The 20114-nt window shown below is 32.8% G+C and overlaps 1 protein-coding gene across 2 annotated transcripts; it reads right to left on the minus strand.

Moving 5' to 3' along the window:
• Window positions 1-949: 949 nt before the first annotated feature.
• Window positions 950-19343, minus strand: LOC142222438 (cytochrome P450 CYP12A2-like). Of its 2 annotated transcripts, none has more exons than XM_075292581.1 (5): window positions 19076-19343; window positions 18559-18959; window positions 5297-5413; window positions 4618-5068; window positions 950-1668 (listed from the first exon to the last, which is right to left on the minus strand). In XM_075292581.1, exons 1-5 carry the CDS (start codon window positions 19313-19315, stop codon window positions 1051-1053), a joined length of 1827 nt encoding a protein of 608 aa, XP_075148696.1. In that variant the 5' UTR covers window positions 19316-19343; the 3' UTR covers window positions 950-1050. The 2 variants fall into 2 exon arrangements, with proteins under 2 accessions (XP_075148696.1, XP_075148697.1); XM_075292582.1 differs by having other exon boundaries at window positions 19088-19339.
• Between the last annotated feature and the right edge of the window lie 771 nt (window positions 19344-20114).

Raw genomic sequence — 20114 nt, forward strand, 5'->3', positions numbered from 1 at the left:
ATCGTTGTATCGCTCTTGAAGGGAACGATGTTGAATAATAAAAACGAATTTTGACAAAAAATGTGTTTTTCTTTGTTAGACCGGGGACTTATCAGCCAACCTGTTAATCATATCACAAATCGAATTTTTATACCCTGCGCCACACTGTGGAACAGGGTATTATAAGTTAGTGCATATGTTTGCAACACCCAAAAAGGAGACGAGATGGACACATGGTGTCTTTGGCAATGTTGCTCACGGTCGGCCCCTGAGTCTGTCTGTGACCACATTTTTGTGATCAAAGTCTAGGTCGCAGTTTTAGTCCGATAGACTTCAAATTTGGCGTATGGCGTATATATGTTTTGGGTCACAATAGGACCCTATTGATTTTGGAAGAAATCGGTTCAGATTTAGATATAGCTCCCACATATATCTTTCGCATTTATGTTATATAGCCCCAGAAGCCAGAGTTTTACCTGATTTATTTGAAATGTTGCCCAAGGAGTACAATTGATAGTGTCATTAAGTGTTTCAAATCGGTTCAGATTTAGATGTAGTTCCCATATATATCTTTCGCCCGATTTACGATTTCCTATATTTATACCCTGTGGGGCAGACTGTGGAACAGGGTATTATAAGTTAGTGCAGCAACCAGAAGGAGACGAGGTAGACACATGGTGTCTTTGGCAATAATGCTCAGGGTGTGTCCTGAGTCGATCTAGCCATGTCCGTCCGTCCGTCCGTCCGTCCCTCTGTCTATGAACAAATGATTATATTTGTGTGTAACAAACTGAAATGTTCGTATATCTCACCACAAATCGTTATAATGATACTGGTAGCATTACCGAATGCTATCATTGCAACAACAACTAAAATGGTCCGGCGAGTAGTTAAAGTTCAATGAAATCTATGCCATAGGCAATCAAATGGCTAAGGATGAAAATTTCCCATAGAAGATGCATCATGAATATGAAAACGTGAAAATTGATTTCTTTTATTTAATATAAAATTATTGCACTGGGTATACATACAGATTCTCTAAATACTAATTAAATCTAATTATTCACAACATTAATCTTTAACATCGGAAAATTTGAATTTCAATGGGATATTCGGTACATTAATCAAGACACATTTGAATGCATTTTCGGTGGAATAATTAAAATCCACATGGAAATTTCGTATAACTCGAGCTATACCCATTTCCAATTCCATTTCGACAATACGACGACCAATACAGCTACGTGAACCAAATCCAAATGGTAAATATATGAATGGACTACTGGGCTTCAAGGCCACTGGACATTCTCCGGTTCCTAATTGTCCGGCTTCTTCTTCTTGTTTCGATGGTCTCAGCCATCTTTCGGGAAGATATTCATTACCACGTGGATAATGTTTTTCATTTTTCATTAACGACGTTGATATCATTATGACTTGGGTTCCTTTGGGCACGCGATAACCTTGTAGGACAACATCGTTTATAGGAACCCGGGTATTACCCAGGGTAAGGGGATACATGCGAAGTGATTCTTTAATGCAAGCCTTCAAGTAGGGCATATTCTGGAAGACGGTCTCATCAAATTCGGAATCCTTGTTGGGTAGTAATTTTCGTACTTCTTGACGTAGTTTTGCTTGTTTTGCTGGATTTTTGGCCAAACATAAAAGGAGGCCAGTAAACGTTGATGAAGTCTGGAAACATTGAGAAAAAATTGTTTATTTCATATTTTTTTTAGATTTAATTAAATAGAAATTGTTTTAATTTTAATTTTTTAAATAAACCTTAAATGCACAAGAACACCGATTCTTCTGAAACAATTTTTTGTTTAATTTTATTTTTTTCTTCGTTTTGTTTTGTTATTGTTGTTTTTTTCCTTTTAATCATTGTTGTTGTTTTTGATTTCAGCTTAAAACCATGCATTGACTAAACTACAAGTGTACAGAGGAAAAGAATGTTTGTCAAAGTTATTTGGGCAAAGCCATATAGACTGCACATATATGAGCAATTTATTTATTTATTTTGAGTGTGCCAGACAACTGCACTCAAATCGATGATTTGACGGTGGCAAAGGAAAAGAGATATGTTTGTACGAATTTATTTCGGCATAAGCCGGCTATCATGTGAAACCTTTTTTTGGAAGGTTCAAGTGTGGTTTACTTTTGGGTTTAGTAAACTGCCTGTATTTATTCTGATAATTGGTTGATAGTTTTGCTGCAAGTAGAAGATGCTGATGAGGAATGTGGTAATTCCGAAACGTGCGCCCATCCAACCATCATGCAGTCTATATAAATTTGACAAACATTATTTTCCTCTATTGGTTAAGCTACACTTGTAGTTTAGTCAATGCATGGTTTCAAGCTGAAATCAAAATCAACAACAATTTGTTTTTCTTTTTGCAAAAATAGTGTTTATTCTTAAACCGCATTAAACAAAGTTTTTGTTTACAAATAAACAATTTGATTGGTTATATTTTTACACTATATAGGTTTTTTACCAACATTACTTTTATCTCTGGTAAATATTAATTATTCTCCAATTTGTGGGTTTTTGAATTTTCGGGCAAAATTTGATTTTCAATTTTGGTTTCATATTACACAGAAGAACTATAGATTTTCCGGAAAAGCAGATTTTTTCAAGCTGCGTTATGATGTTTTAAATGCAACAAACTTGATTTCGTAGAATTCTATCAACATTTTAAGGTGTAAGAATTTTTTTCTAGTCGTATCTTAAAAGATACAGTGCGTATTAAGCGTCTAAAAAAACAAAAAAAAAAAAAATCACAAAAAGTAACATTATCAATTTATCTTTTAATTGGATCAATTAATTTTTATTGAAATTAAGAAATTTCAATTAAAAATTAATTGGATCAATTAATGTCATGATTGAAGACAAAAAATATTATCTGTATGATTATCAACATATCCAGCAAAAATTAGGAATTTATATTTTTCTTTAGGCTCAATTCAATTTAATCACCCTTATTCCTGAAGTCGCCCTCGCTCTCGCCGTCGCTTTTTGTCGTCTGTCACTTTTAAGTCGTCTCGTCATTCATTTGGTATTCCTGTGAAGTGGCGACGGCGAGACGACGATTACTTTTTGTACCAATTACAATACTCGGTAATAAAAGGCCGATATCACTAGAAAACAATCAGCTGATGTGCAAAAAATGAATTTTAATTTTTCGGTTTAAAATATTTTTATGATATGTATTTTAACGCGGGAAAAAATATGGATATATATTCAAGGACAGTAAAAGCTTCCAAAACTATAAAAATTGCGAAGACGCTGAAATCAATGGACATGGATCATCGTGAAAGAAAACAATCAGCTGAAGTGCAAAACTGAATTTTAATTATTTGCTTTTAAAAATAATAAATGATAAATTTGACTCGGGAAATGGTTAACATTATCTAAGTTTGGTGCTAAATAAAATACATTGGCCTTGAAGGGTTTCTATTAAAAATAAATGGAAAAATCAACACGTTTACTTTAATTGTGCAGTTTTCTTTTCTATGATGTGAATGTGATGACCATAACTACTATATATACAGATCAATTTGATATAACTAGCGCATTTTTATATCAATAGATTTGTGATCGTGGTCAGCTCAGAACATGAGTTCCTCAAAGAGTGGAAGCTGGAATAAATACTTGAACAATATAGATTTTTTAATAATAGTTACAGCTTTTCTATCATTTGTTACAATTTGTCTCTAAAGTTCAAAGGCATTAAACTACAAACCATTTTTTCCAACCGGTTTTAAATCGTTGGAGTCAGTCTAGCTCATTGAATAGCTGATATCTAGTTCCTTTTTCCCATTTTTTTGTAATTGTTGAAGATTAGTCACTTTACCTCTTACCAATTTCCATTTTTTAAATTTATTTTTCAATTGTTCGATTAATAAAGTCTAAAAAACTTCTTCAAAAATTAATCACTAAACTCGTAGCTGGTAAATTTAACGGCTACAAAAAGCGACGATATTGGCGACAAAAAGCGACACCAGGAATATCGATTTTCGTCGATATCAGAATATATCGACGAACGGAATACCAATTAGTGGCGGCAGATGAAAAGCGACGGCGAGGGCGACTTCAGGAATAAGGGTGAATATATTTTAAGTGATACTAAAAATGTATATATGTAATTCACATTAATGGATTCACTATTACTTAATTTAAGTTAATTTATTTCATTTTAATTTATTATAATTTGACTTAAATGATTATAATTTAAATTAATTCAATGAGGGAATATTTTAAATATAATCAAGTTAATTCATTATATAGTGTAATTAAATTAGATTTAATTTGATTAAATTGATTTAAAATAATTAAAATTGATTTGATTTAGTTTAAATTAATTTAGCTCGACTTAATTTAATCTAATATTTAGTTTAATTAAATTAGATTTAATTTGTATTTAATTGATTTAAAATAATTAAAATTGATTTGATTTAGTTTAAATTAATTTGGCTCGACTTAATTTAATCTAGGGAATGAAGATAATTTTTTAAATACCTAAATTTATTAAATTTAATAAAAGCTCGAATAATTTTTTGATACTTTTGTTTCAGGTCCAAATTAACTGATCTCTATGAATCTTGTGGTAAGTTTATAAATTTATCTTTTTTCACACTCACCGTATCAACTCCTGCCATTAACATATCCATGGCCATAACCATAGCAATTTTCTTATCAATTTTAACTAATTTCTCCAATACACTCTTTTCATTTTCCGGCTTTTCTGGTCGACCACTTTTCTCTTCGTTTTCAATACGCTCGATTGCCTCTTCAATATAGGTTTTTGTAATTTCGGTAATATGATCTAAACTTTCTATAACCTTTTTCATTGTTGGTGTTGTGTAATATTTCCAAATGGATGGTTTCAGCTCAAGTTCCATGGAATAAACAAATAGCTCAGTTAATGATTTGAAAAGCAGTTTTGCCTCGGGATTATTGCGATTTCTTCCAATCAAACCCAATTGTTTGTCCAATGCCACTACCGATACAGATTCCAAAGTCCAACGATTCATTTCTTCTTCGAAATTTCTTGGTACTTCCAGAGAATGAGGGTCACGGATTTCCCGAATTCTAAAAATAGGTTTTCATAAGTATAACATGAAAAGCTTGTGTTTAAGTTTAAGCTAGAATTCATAAATTTATTGTATTAAATTAATAGGTTCTAATTTTTAGGGATATCATAGATTGGCTCGGAAAATTTTTATTTAAGAAAGATTTCCTCAAGGAAATGTTTTAAAAGACAAAAAATAACTCCGTGGGTCGAAAATCCCTTTTTTATGTTATTATTGTTGGACTTACCGTTCAATAAATTCTTTATTGACTTGTGACATTTTGTGAAAGTATACTCGAACATTTTTAGGTTGCATTAGAATTGGATTAACAGTTGAACGAAAAAGCCCCCATTTTTCACCTTGTCTGAAAATAAAAGGAAAATTATTTTAAAAGACGCTGTTCTTTTCTGAATAACGAATGTCTTTACGCTACAAATATGACACCTCTTGATATTTCGTAGTGAAACTTGAAAAAGAAAATAGTACTATGCAATGCCATCCTAAATTTATCATTTTCTAACTTTTACGAAAAATTAAATTTTTACCGTTTTTATACCCTGCGCAACACTGTGTAACAGGGTATTATAAGTTAGTGCATATGTTTGCAACACCCAGAAGGAGACGAGATAGACACATGGTGTCTTTGGCAAAAATGCTCAGGGTGGGCTCCTGAGTCGATATAGCCATGACCGTCTGTCCGTGAACACATTTTTGTAATCAAAGTCTAGGTCGCAGTTTTAGTCCAATCGACTTTGGCACAAGTATGTGTTTTGGCTCAGAATAGAACCCTATTGATTTTGGAAGAATTCGGTTAAGATTTAGATATAGCTCCCATATATATATAGCGCCCGATTTTCAAAAAAATTTTCCCTATTAACCTTATTTTTGACCATAGTGGCCTCATTTATTAACCAATCTTACTCAAATTCAACAAATGGTAATCTACTATAATATTAACCAAACTTGCAAAATATCATCCAAATCGGTTCAGATTTAGATAAAGCTTCCATATATATGTATCGCCCGTTTTTCAAAAATTTACCCCTAATAATTTTATTTCTGACCATAAAGCCTTATTTATAAACCGATCTTACTCAAATTTAGCATAAGGTAACCTTCAGTGATATCAACTAAACCTGCAAAATATAATCCAAATCGGTTAAGATTTAGCTATAGCTCCCATGTATATGTATCGCCCAATATTCAAAAATTTTGCCCCAATTTCCTTAATTTTGGACTATAGTGGCCTTATTTATTAACCGAACTTACTCAAAGTTACCACAAGGTAACCTTTTCTGGTATCAATCAAACCTGCAAAATATCTTCCAAATCAATTCACAATAAGAAATAGCTCCCATATATATGCATAGCTCGATTTTCTCAAATTTGTCCATAATTCTCTTATTTATTTATCAAATTACTCAAATTTCAAATTTATATGTATTGTTCGATCGAACTTAGACTTACATATAGCTCTTACATAAAAATATTGCCAAACTTTCACAAATTTGGCTACATATCCACACTAATTGAGCGATTTCCTATTTTTTGAATAATGAACTCAATATTAGTGGCCTACTAACTCTGTACTAACCGGCCTGCATACACAGGGTCGTGGGTTTAAGCCCAGTTTCGACCAAACTCCAAAAAAATTTTCAGCGGTGGATTTCCCCACCTTAGTAATTCTGGTGACATTTCTAAGTGTTTCAAAGCTTCTCTAAGTGGTTTCACTGCAATGTAGAACGCCGTTCGGCTTTAAAATGGAAGTCCCTTGTCATTTAGCTTGACATAGAATCGGGCAGCACTCAGTGATAAGAGAGAAGTTCGCCACTGTGGTATCACAATGGACTGAATAGTCTAAGTGAGGCTGAAATATCGGGCTGCCACTATACCTAACCTAACCTATGGTCTAATGGGTCTGATATATCGGCCTGCCACTATACCTAACCTAACTTTGTAGGTGTAAAACCAAGTATAGCTCCTAATATCTGGCGTTTCAGCTCAGATTGTGATAAAATTCCAATAAACATGTACTCCTTAATTTTCATAAATAAGGAAATGCGGTTCATCTCCCAAACCTATGCTACTAATTCACTGGGGATGGTTTAGGGTATGATATAGTCGGTCGCGCCCTACTTTCTATTTAACTCTAAATCAATTCAATGATTATTTCTTAAATAAATCGAAAATAATATTTCTTTATTTTATGGAAAATTTGCCTTATTTGAAATACGTTCGATTCTCTCGTGTTAAGTTTAATAAAGAATGCTTCAAAAAGAAGACTATGCAAATTATTTTAATTAAAATATCTTTACCTATATTAGAAAAATGTGAGTCCGTACATATAGGTAATACAATCCTCCATGTTAATATATTCTACAATAATAAGCGTTCAAATGAATTCCTTCCGTAAATAAATATGCAATACTGCTGGCCCATAAATAATATATTGTATTTTTTAAGAATCTACTTAAGATTTCCTGGTTACAGAATTCCTTATCAAAATGAAGAAGAAATATATTTTTAAAATGCCAACCACACGAAAAAAACACATTTCTTATCAAACCATAAATTGACACACAAACGAGATGTTTTTCACCAATGAAAGCTTATTATGACACAAATAATTTAGGTATGTTAGGAAATCAGATAATCAGAAATCAAATAAATTCAGTATCTAAGCTTTAAAAGTAAAAAAAAAATAAATTTAACTAACGGAGTTTTTTTACCCATTTTTTTTCACTTGCTCGTTGTTGGCGGCGTACCACTCCATGGCCTTTTAACCGTAATGGCAAGATGCCAAATCCGGCCAAAATAGTACGGAACAACCGTGTTTCTTCAGGAAAGGCAGCAGACGTTTATTCAAACACTCTTTCACGTAAATTTCTTGGTTGCTGCTTTTCAAGCCACAGGTACAGATGGCTTGCCAAATCAGATATTTCTTTGCGAACTTTGACAATTTTATGTGCTTGAAAATATCTGCTACCTTTCCCCTTCCTTTTGCCGTATAAAACTCCTGTCCCGGAAGCTGCTTGTAGTCGGCTTTGACGTAGGTCAACACATAGTCAAACTTCGTCAGCATTCGATTTCCCCCCGATCCAGACTTCCTGGCTGTCGACAAACTTTCCCCAAACACTTTAGTTACATTTGTAACGGTTGATTTGACAACTTTTAGCGATTTTGCCAGCTTTGCGTGCGAGTAGCTCGGATTTTCGCGATGCGCGAGCAAAATTTTGATACGCTGCTCTTCTTGCTTGGACGGCATTTTGACAACTGAAGAGTGAATTCCAAAATCAAAATAGGAGCAACATTCTACACACACACACCTTCAAAATGAGGGGTGTTCAGGTTTTTTTAAATGCAAAATTGAAAGAAACTTGACCACATTTTGACCGTATCACCCTTTAAAAGTATTCACGTACAAACAAATGCCAGTTTAATAATCCAAATTATAACAGATACTTTAATGTAAAAAATGTTTTTTTTAATTCCAAAGGACAATTTCTTTAAATCAAATATGTATTTCTTACTTTAAGGAAAATTAGTCTTAGTTCAAAGACATGCGACTTTAACGAAGGGACGCAAATTTACAAAATTTGTGTCCTAAATTTAATGAAAAAAGCAAAGATTATAAACTTTATTTTAAATAAAATTTAATTTTTTTTAAGAAATTTGCTCTTAATATTTTGTAAATTTCGCATTCTAAAATTTAGGTTACGAAATCTTTAATATCACGTAAATATTTCTTTCAGTGAATGTAAGATTATTTTGGTTGTGCAAACATTCTTTTTATTGAACATAATACCATTCCTTAAGGTCCATCCACTAATTACAGAGTCAGTTAAACTTTTCGATACCACTTCAATTAGTTCTACACTGATAAAAGAGTTTTCTTTTCTGAGGAACGAAATTGTAAACAAACGAAGTTTTCTTTTGACTCTAAATAATTATCTTAAAAAAAAGACTGAATTCAACCGTTGTATCAGAAACAACGTTTATATGATCATAGAGGAAATAATTTTTAACAAAGCAAAATTTCGTTTGTCTATGATTTCGTTCCTTGGGAAAAATAGTTTTTTAGGTATACACGGTGCGTTGTCTTCGTGCTGCTGTATATTTAATTGAACCAATTAATTTTAAATAGATTTTTTTAATCCCGGAATTGCTGGTGTTAATCACCATCACCAATTAAAAAAATCCCACAAAAAAAAAAAAAAATAAATTGATCCAATTAAAAAATTAATTTATAGAATTTATAGTTTGTAGATATTACATTGATTGATTTTAGTTTAATTCAAATAAATTTTTTTTTTATTGGTTATATTTTAACATTCAATTAAAATCTTAATTTAGAAAATTTTCATAATTGTTTTCCCTGTGTTCAACTTGGGCTTTTTGCGCCGTTGTCAAATATTATATCGATGCCCTCATTCCAGAGTACGCTAAGTCGACCTAGCATATTTTGATAGAGTTCGCTGTTTTTTATTCGGATTGATGTGAATTGCATCCTGTCAAATTTATTGGACATTTCTATCAAAAGTTGTTGTTAATATTGTACACGCGGAGAAGGAATATGACCACCTCAAATATGTTCAAGAGCAAACTGTTATTTTTGTATGGTGACCATGTAACATGTTTGTCACTAAAATGTTATTTTCTCGTCAAATATAACCTACTTGCCGAAATCAGATACATGATTTCCGAGAAAATAACAAGGTTGCGAAAACCATGTTACATGGTCACCACCCAAAAATAACATTTTGCTCTTAAAACGTGTTTGAGGTGATCATATTTCTTCTCTGGGTGTACTTAGCCTGTGTCTAAAGTTTTAAAAAATGTCCAATCCAAAAAGGGCAAAAAGCTTTGTTCGGTTCAAAGTGGTCTAAGTCATTTTTAGCCATGTCCTATTATCACCATTTTGAGTTCATACATACTAAAAAAAAAAATTATAAAAAATATGATTTTAAGACCGAAAATAAGGGAATTTCTATCTTATACGGGTTCTGAGAAATTTTAAAAAACAAAACTTGTTTCTTTTTTCCTGTAAAATTTACTTTTTAGACTTAGCGCACTTTGGAATGTAGAAATCGATGTGTGCATCACAGAAAACAGACAGCATAACCCTTTCGGTCGACTCATCCATTGTCCCACACGCAAAAAAAAATAATTCTTTCCTCCCAAACGAAATTTTAGTACAAACAAAGTTCCTTTCTCATTTGCTTTTCGCTGTAAGGAAGTTTATTTATCACAAAAAGAATATACTTTTCTTCCAAGTATATTCTTTTTGTGATAAATGTTTATTCTTTTCCAAGATGGAAAAAACAATTTCATAAAGACTAACTCAAAAAAAAAAAAACCATCTTATCTGACTAATTGAATTTTCCCTCACATTTTTCTCACTTCCACGAAGTTTTTTAGTTCTTAGCACCTTTTTCTGTAATACAAACAATGTAGAAAAAAATTATTCGATATTATAATTTTTTTAAATTTTACGGAGAATGGAACCACGGACCATACAATTTGTAAGCCAACACACCATCCACTGAGCTATGTTGCTGTTATTGCCATCAATAGACAATTATCCATATAAGTTATATTTATATAGCATAGATTGCGGCGCCCACGTGCCGATTAAACAAACTTTATTTAACAGAAACATAGATTTAGTTGGGCACCGTGGAGCAGTGGTTGCTACGTCCGCCTTGCATGCCAAGGGTTCGATCCCTGCTTCGACCGAACACCAAAAATGTTTTTTTTTTATTTTACATACGAGGGCAGTTCGGAAACTTCTTAGCCTAGCACAAAAAGCGCGGTATAAACAGAAAAAAGTTAAGTGTTTTGGAAACTTCCATCTCTGTTATGAACACATGTTAATTTTTTTTTCAATTTTTTTACAATGGAAAAATTAGAAATGCGTGCTGTTATTAAATATTTATATAAAAAAGGTTTATTGGGACAAGAAATTCATAATGATATGATGAATGTGTTAGGTGAAAGTGCTCCTTCATATGCAACAGTAAAAAATTGGGTTGCTGAATTTAAACGTGGTCGTACAAGAATTGAAGATGAACCACGTAGTGGACGTCCAAAAACAGCAACAACAACAGATATTGTAAGCAAATTGCATGATATGGTATTAAATGATCGACGAATAAAAGTGCGTGAAATTGCTAATATCATAGGCATCTCAAATGATCGAGTCCATTTAATTTTCCATGAAGAACTACAGATGAAAAAGCTTTCTGCAAGAAGGCTGCCGTATTTGTTAACAGTCGATCAAAAATGCATAAGAATGAACATTTCTCAAGCTTGTTTGGATCGTTTTAAGCGAAATAAAATGGATTTTAAGCGTCGTTTCATAACGGTTGATGAGACATGGATGCACCACTATACTCCAGAGACAAAAGAACAATCCAAAGAATGGGCTGAAGCTGAAGGAAGTGCCTCAAAGAAGGCAATAACAATTCAATCGGCTGGTAAGGCTATGGCAACGGTTTTTTGGGACTTCAAAGATATTTTATTGATTGACTATCTGCAAAAGGGTAAAACAATAAATTCACAGTACTATTGCAACCTTTTGGATCAATTAAATGTACAAATTCGAGAAAAACGTCCTGGTTTACAACACAAAAATTTTTTTTTTCATCAAGACAACGCACCAGCGCACAAGAGTGTTTTAACAATGGCCAAAAATCAACGAATTAAAGTACGAGTTGCTTGACCACCCACCTTATTCTCCTGATTCAGCTCCCAGCGACTTTTACTTGTTCCCAAATATATAAAAAATTCCTTGCTGGCAAGCGTTTTACCTCAAATGAAGATGCAATTACAGTTGTAAACCACTATTTTGAGGAAAACTATTTCAATCAAGGGATAGAATAGCTAGAAAAGCGTTCGACTAAGTGTATTGAAGTTTCACGAGATTATATTGAAAACTAAAAATATTTTTGAAAAACTAACTATTCTCTTTCTTTGATAGGCTAAGAAGTTTCCGAACCGCCTTCTTATATTCCAGATATGTTCGGAAGATTCCGAAAAGATGTTCAACATTACGTTAAAATTTTACTATGTACTGCAAAATGTGTCTTATTAAAGACTTAAAGTCAGAAAGAACAGTACTTAACGAAATGGACTGTGTTGTTAGTTCAAAAATATTTTATTTTTATTGAAAAAAAAAATAAAAATTTTCTAACAAACGATTTGTTTGGTGATAAAAGTTTAAAATTTTCGAAGCAATTCAAAAAACTCTAACAAAAGAAACACGTTTTCCAAACGATGTACTTTTTTTCGTTGCGTGCATATCGGCTCAAAAATCAGGATTATTGCACTTGATCATATCCAAACGCTTGTTATTGTTTTTGGTCAAATATGAGCTCGCGCAATATTTATCTTGCGCAGAGCTTTCTCACACCCAAATATGAGCGAATGCTATGTTCAGTTGAGAGTGTTTGCTATGTTATTCATTGTCAATTTTGAGTTTTTTTCAAAGATAGTTGGTATTTTTGTTTTAATATTTTCGTCAGAATCTCTTTGGGAATTTCACAGAGGCTGTCGTGGTTCATTTTTCTGAGACAGTTTCCAGAATCTTGTCATCAAGCCATTCTTTTTTGTCTATTACCCTTCAAACGACAATATATTATCAATACGTGAGATTCATGTATGTATGCCTATTTTTGTCAAAGTAAAAATCAGCTTTAAAACGTACAGAGGAATTGTCTAGAAAATCACCATTAAGTCAATTATGTGGCTAAACAGTTTTTTCTTAACATTGTCGAGAGGAAAGAGAGCGGGACAACTTCAAATCTAACTGCAATTATTCCACACTAAAAAAAAAGCAAGCCCGGTTCCAAAGATTTTGCTTTACTTTAAAAATGTTGGTATTAATTCCGAGCCAAAGAAGCGGAGAATACAAGTAAGGATACTTTTAAGACACAATTCTCTTTTAAATTTGGGTTTTGTGTACTTGCTTCTAGGAAGCAAATTTTCAGCTTTTTTTTTTCCTTCATATGCTATCAAAGTACTTTAAAAACGAGTTAACGACAACTTTATTTTTCAAATCTAGACTCAACTTCCAGTAGAAATTATGCTATGTTTCAAGTAAAAACGTCTTTAACCCTTTCACTACCGAAATAAAACTAATGTTCAAAACTTTTATTTTTATTCTGTTTTTACTTGTAATAACAGCATGTAGAACAAATATTGTCATTTTGAAAACCTACCTCAATTATTTCAAGAGCTTGTTCTGAAAACTTGATTCTTGAATTGTGACCAAATGGCCTTATTTGACCTATAATATCTTCCAAAGTGTGTGAAAAAAATACAAAAAAGAACCCGTAAAAATATCAGCTATAGTTTTTGTTTAAATGTCCATTTACTAGAAACATACAATAGAAAAATTGTCTCAAATTTTCGTATTTTTATTATATTGTTAAAGAAGTTTATAAAAATGTATTTTAGACCTCACCAATATGGACAATATTAACTGCTTATTTAGATTAAAGCCTATACACTGAAAAAAATATTGTCGTGAGGTCAAAGATTTCATGTCTTTAAAATACGAATACAAATTTTGCTTTGCATAGAAGACGCATTTCTCTAAAATAAAGTTATTTTCCTTGTCCAAAAATCGATAAACTTTTCAATGAAGTCGTATTGTCCTTATAATTAAGTGATTTGACTTAAAAATGGGTATCTTAACATGAAAGAAAAAATTTATAAGGCTAAGGTCACTTGACTTTAATAAATCAGAAAAATTCTTTAAATTTAATGAAACTGTCTTTAAATTTGTTGTCTTTTTGCCTTTTGACTACAAAGCAAAAAATCGTTCAAATATAGGACATGTTTTTCAAAACTTTATTTTAAAGAAGTTTTTTACTTCAAACATAGCATAATTTCTACTGGAAGTCGAGTCCTAATTTGGAAAATAAAGTTGCCGTTAACTCGTTTTTAAAGGACTTTGATAGCATATGAAGAAAAAAAGCTGAGTAAGCGAAAAATTAAAATTTGCTTCCTAGAAGCAAGTACACAAAACTTAAATTTAAAAGAGAATTGTGTCTTAAAAGTATCCTTACTTGTATTCTTCGCTTCTTTGGCTCGGAATCAATACCAAATTTTTTAAAGTAAAGACAAAATCTTTGGAACCGAGTATGCTTTTTTTTCAGTGTACTTTAAAATAACATCGAGAAATAAATCGAAACTAAGTGGGAAAATAGAATTTGGTGTCTTCTTCGAATGTACTTCTATGTGGACATCGGTAGTGAAAGGTTTAAAATAAAGTGTTGAAAAACATGTCCCATATTTGAACGACAAAAAGACAACAAATTTAAAGACAATTTCATTAAATTTAAAGAATTTTTCTGAATTATTAAAGTCAAGTTGACTTTATCCCAAACATTTTTTCTTTCATGTTATGATACCCATTTTTAAGTGAAATCACTTAATTATACACTGAAAAAAATATTTATGTGATATTAAAGATTACGCAACCAAAATTTTAGGATGCGAAATTTACATAATATTGATGACAAATTTCTTTAAAATAATGAAATTTTAATTAAAATAAAGTTTATAAACTTTGTTTAAAAATTTTTTTTTCATTAAATTTAGGACACTCATTTTGTAAATTTGCGTCCCTCCGTTAAAGTCCATTGTTTTTCAACTAAGGCTGATTTTCCTTAAAGTAGAGAAACACCGTGGTGCAATGGTTAGCATGCCCGCCTTGCATACACAAGGTCGTGGGTTCGATTCCTGCTACGACCGAACACCAAAAAGTTTTTCAGCGGTGGATTTCCCACCTCAGTAATGCTGGTGACATTTCTGAGGGTTTCAAAGCTTCTCTAAGTGGTTTCACTGGAATGTGGAACGCCGTTCGGACTCGGCTATAAAAAGGAGGTCCCTTGTCATTGAGCTTAACATGGAATCGGGCAGCACTCAGTGATAAGAGAGAAGTTCACCACTGTGGTATCACAATGGACTGAATAGTCTAAGTGAGCCTGATACATCGGGCTGCCACATAACCTAACCTAACACATTTTTGATTTAAAGAAATTGTCCTTAAATTAATTGAAATATTCAAACTTTAGATATAAGATAAAACCGCTTCTAATATAGGCTAAGACTTATTTTGAGGATTAAGCCTCTTTGGTTTAAAGTTTTCTTGGAATTAAGAAAACATTTTTTACTTTGAAGTATCCGTTATGATTTGGATTTTTAAACTGGCATTTGTTTGTACGTGAGTACCTTTATTAATAAACCGCGAAAAGATAATGAAAATTTTATAAATGATATCTGTATCCTATTTTTAATGTTATTGGTCCTAGATTTAAAGCCAGATAGGTCGCTAAAAAATTTCTTTATTTTAAAGAAGCCGCATCTTTGGCTCGGAATCAATACCAAAATCATTAAGGGAAGGAATGGATTTTGAATTTTTGTCGACAAAATTTCAATAATTTGTACCATTCTATTAAAGCTTACTCCGTTTTTAACCTTTTTGAAACAAAAAAAAAATATAAATCTACCCATTAAAAATAAGAAAAAGAGCGAGTTATAAATAATTGAATTAAAAGAACTTCCTGTGTAGTTGAAATAAAGAACATCTTTGGGAGTACATCTTTTGGAAGTGCTTTTAAGGTTGTGCCTTTGGAAGAACTTCCAAATTTTTTTGCTGGGATGTTCCTGATTTTAGCAACGCTTTATGGAAATCTCAAAATGTGAAGTATAATTTAGTTCACTTTTCGCACGATTTAGTTTTTCTTGCTATAAAACAGTTTAGTTTTTTTCAGTGTATAGCAACTTTTACGATAATAATCATTGTGTATTAAACCAAATGTGTCGCGGGGGTACCTCCTACCTAAAAAAAGTACAAAAATAACAATTTCATAAACCTGGCCACTGGTGCTGTGCTACACACAAAAAAATTTTTTTCTGATTCAATCACGAAATTAATTGATCCAATTAATTTTTTACTTGAAATGTCTCCAATCACAGAAATGATAGTATCAATTAAAAAATTAATTGATCCAATTAAAAAATTAATTGATACTATTGATTTGTGTGATTGATTTTTGTTTTAATTAAAAAATTTGTTGAATCGATTAAATTTTTAATTGAATATTTTTTAAAAGTCCATTAAGATATTAATTGGAAAATTGTTTTTCTGTGTAGTGGGAATTGTGAGATACATATATACGGGAGATATGTGAAAACACTTTTAGTCCTTCGTCCTTCGTCCTTCCGCCATAGTTTTAATTTTTGCACTAAAAATGTACCTGAAATATGTCTATCTCTGTTCTTTCAGACAAATATTGTGTTAACTCTGATATGTTAAGCAGAGATGGTCTGTATCAAAATTTTTTAGGTTTGCGACTGTCGCAAAGTTGCAAACGTCACATACGCGTCGTAAATGAAAAAAAAACAAAATTCGCAAACTCAAAATACAGCTAGATAGCGAATTCAATGATATCCAAGACGATGGTATGTATGAAGAAGTTTCAATTTTTATACCCTGCGCCACACTGTGGAACAGGGTATTATAAGTTAGTGCATATGTTTGTAACACCCAGAAGGAGACGAGATAGACACATGGTGTCTTTAGCAATAATGCTCAGGGTGGGTCCCTGAGTCGATATAACCATGTCCGTCCGTCCGTCCGTCCGTCTGTCTGTGAACACATTTTTGTGATCAAAGTCTAGGTCGCAATTTAAGTCCAATCGCCTTCAAATTTGGCACATTTTCCTAATTTGGGTCAGAATAGAACCCTATTGATTTTGGAAGAAATCGGTTCAGATTTAGATATAGCTCCCATATATATCTTTCGCCCGATATGGACTTACATGGCCCCAGAAGCCAGAGTTTTACCCCAATTTGGTTGAAATTTTGCACTAGGAGTACAATTAGAAGTGTAGTCAAGTGTGCCAAATTTTATTGAAATCGGTTCATATTTAGATATAGTTCCCATATATATCGTTCGCCCGATTTACACTCATATGACCACAGTGGGCAATCTTTTACTCCGATTTCATTGAAATTTTGCACAGGGAGTAGAATTAGCATTGTAGCTATGCTTGCCAAATTTGGTTGAAATCGGTTCAGATTTAGATATAGCTCCCATATATAGCTTTCGCCCGATTTACACTCATATGACCACAGAGGCCAATTTTTTGCTCCGATTTAGTTAAAATTTGGCACAGGGAGTAGAATAAGCATTGTAGCTATGCGTGTCAAATTTGGTTGAAATCGGTTCAGATTTAGATATAGCTCCCATATATAACTTTCGCCCGATTTACACTCATATGACCACAGAGGCCAATTTTTAACTCCGATTTAGTTGAAATTTTGCATAGGGAGTAGAATTAGCATTGTAGCTATGCGTGCCAAATTTGGTTGAAATCGGTTCAAATTTAGATATAGCTCCCATATATATCTATCGCCCGATATGGACTTATATGGCCCCAGAAACCAGATTTTTGGCCAAATTTGGTTGAAATTTTGCACTAGGAGTACAATTAGTAGTGTAGTCAAGTGTGCCAAATTTGATTGAAATCTGTTCAGATTTAGATATAGCTCCCATATATATCGTTCGCCCGATTTACACTCATATGACCACAGTGGCCAATCTTTTACTCCGATTTAATTGAAATTTTGAACAGGGAGTAGAATTAACATTGTAGCTATGCGTGCCAAATTTGATTGAAATCGGTTTAGATTTAGATATAGCTCCCATATATATATTTCTCTGATTTCGACAAAAATGGTCAAAATACCAACATTTTCCTTGTTAAATCGCCACTGCTTAGTCGAAAAGTTGTAAAAATGACTCTAATTTTCCTAAACTTCTAATACATATATATCGAGCTATAAATCATAAATAAACTTTTGCGAAGTTTCCTTAAAATTGCTTCAGATTTAAATGTTTCCCATATTTTTTTTTACTAAAATTGTGTTCCACCCTAGTGCATTAGCCAACTTAAATTATGAGTCTATAGATTTTGTAAAAGTCTATCAAATTCTGTCCAAATCGAGTGATATTTAAATGTATGTATTTTGGACAAACCTTTATATATAGCACCCAACACATTTGACGGATGTGATATGATATCGAAAATTTAGATCTACAAAGTGGTGCAGGGTATAATATAGTCGGCCCCGCCCGACTTTAGACTTTCCTTACTTGTTTAGCTTTAAGTTCAGTCTCCTGTCCAATATAACTCCAAGTTATTTTGCACACTCACCAATGGGAATTTCGATACCACATAAGAAAATAGGCTTTACCGTGGGAAAACTTTCTCTAATTTCTGCAGAAACTCATCGCGAATGCTGTCAAACTAAATTAAAAAATGTTCAGAATTTCTTCTATTAAAAATTAGGTTTTCTACAGTAGGTTTACGACTTTTGCGACATACGTATTATACAGTCGCAAATATATGTCGCCAAAGTCACAGTTTGTGACAGGCCAACCCTGATGTTAAGTAATTAATCTAGATAATATTTAATAACAAACTCAAAACTTACGTTCCCGATAGTCCTTCAACACCTTGAAAAAAATCTTTTCGGATAACATGACGATAATGATATAGAATTTCCATGCCCGGTCTTGTGGGCCAAACACCTTCGTTACGATAGACTTTCTCAAAATCGAGTGGATCATGACAGAGGACAGTGTCAGGTTTACCAAAGACTCCCTTCACCAAACCAATACCACCAAGATCCTCCTTAAAAGCCAACATTAATTGGGCAGAATCAAGACCATGGTAACGGCCACCCGGTAAAAAATTTTTCAATAATTTTATAGGACTTATTGTAGGCATTTCATCTAAGGGTTTTGCATTAAGCCACTCCTCATTCGCCGATGTGGTATTTTCTTCATTATTTTTAGGCCTTTCGTTATCATCCCTCCGAGATTGTATACGGCCCTGGAATTTAAATTAACACAAGAACAACAAACACAATACAAGTTGCCATCGTTAGTTTGCATTAATTTTTATAAATTGTTTATATTATTGTATTTAATTGAATTCTTTATTTACACCTGATTACTAACATATTGTTGTATTGGTTGTTCATCTTGTTGCTGTTGTTGTTGATGTGCGACACTTGTAGTTGCCAATGTTTGTCGTATTATTAATTGTCTATTCAAATTTATTAGGGTTTTCACTGTACCAGAGATTTTATTTATTTTCAACATTCTGTTTTTATTGTTTACAATATTCTTGACTTTATTTCGTTGACGATCAATTGTGAACTGATTGTATATGGGCACTATGGGCATGCATGTAATATGGAAAATCGGCAAAAGAAAGAAAACACTTTCGCCGAGCACTTGACACCGAACTAGTCATTTCCTCATCTCCTCGCTACACTCATTAAACTCAGCCAGAGAGTACAGCATCTATAAACTTGCAAAAGTATCTGTGAGATACATTATTATCTCTTATGTTTGTATTGGCTAACCAATAGGATTCCTAAAAGCTCCAATAGATGGAGCCAAATCAGAAACAATTTTATACACAAAGTACATACACTTGCATTGTGCTGATCATTAACAGGTGGACTGATAAGTCCCCGGTCTAACAACGAAAAACACATTTTTTCTGTCAAAATTCGTTTTTATTATTCAACATAGTTCCCTTCAAGAGCGATACAACGATTATAACGACCTTCCAATTTTTTGATACCATTTTGGTAGTACTCCTTCAGTTTTGGCTCAAAATATGCCTCAGTTTCGTCGATCACCTCTTCATTGCAGCCAAATTTTTTCCCTGCGAGCATCCTTTTGAGGTCTGAGAACAAGAAAAAGTCGCTGGGGCCCAGATCTGGAGAATACGGAGGGTGGGGAACCAATTCGAAGCCCAATTCATGAATTTTTGCCATCGTTCTCAATGACTTGTGGCACGGTGCGTTGTCTTGGTGGAACAACACTTTCTTCTTCTTCATATGGGGCCGTTTTGCCGCGATTTCTACCTTCAAACGCTCCAATAACGCCATATAATAGTCACTGTTGATGGTTTTTCCCTTCTCAAGATAATCGATAAAAATTATTCCATGCGCATCCCAAAAAAACAGAGGCC

Source organism: Haematobia irritans, chromosome 1 (assembly GCF_050003625.1).
Source record: "Haematobia irritans isolate KBUSLIRL chromosome 1, ASM5000362v1, whole genome shotgun sequence".
In the NCBI taxonomy this organism is placed as follows: Eukaryota; Metazoa; Arthropoda; class Insecta; order Diptera; family Muscidae; genus Haematobia; species Haematobia irritans.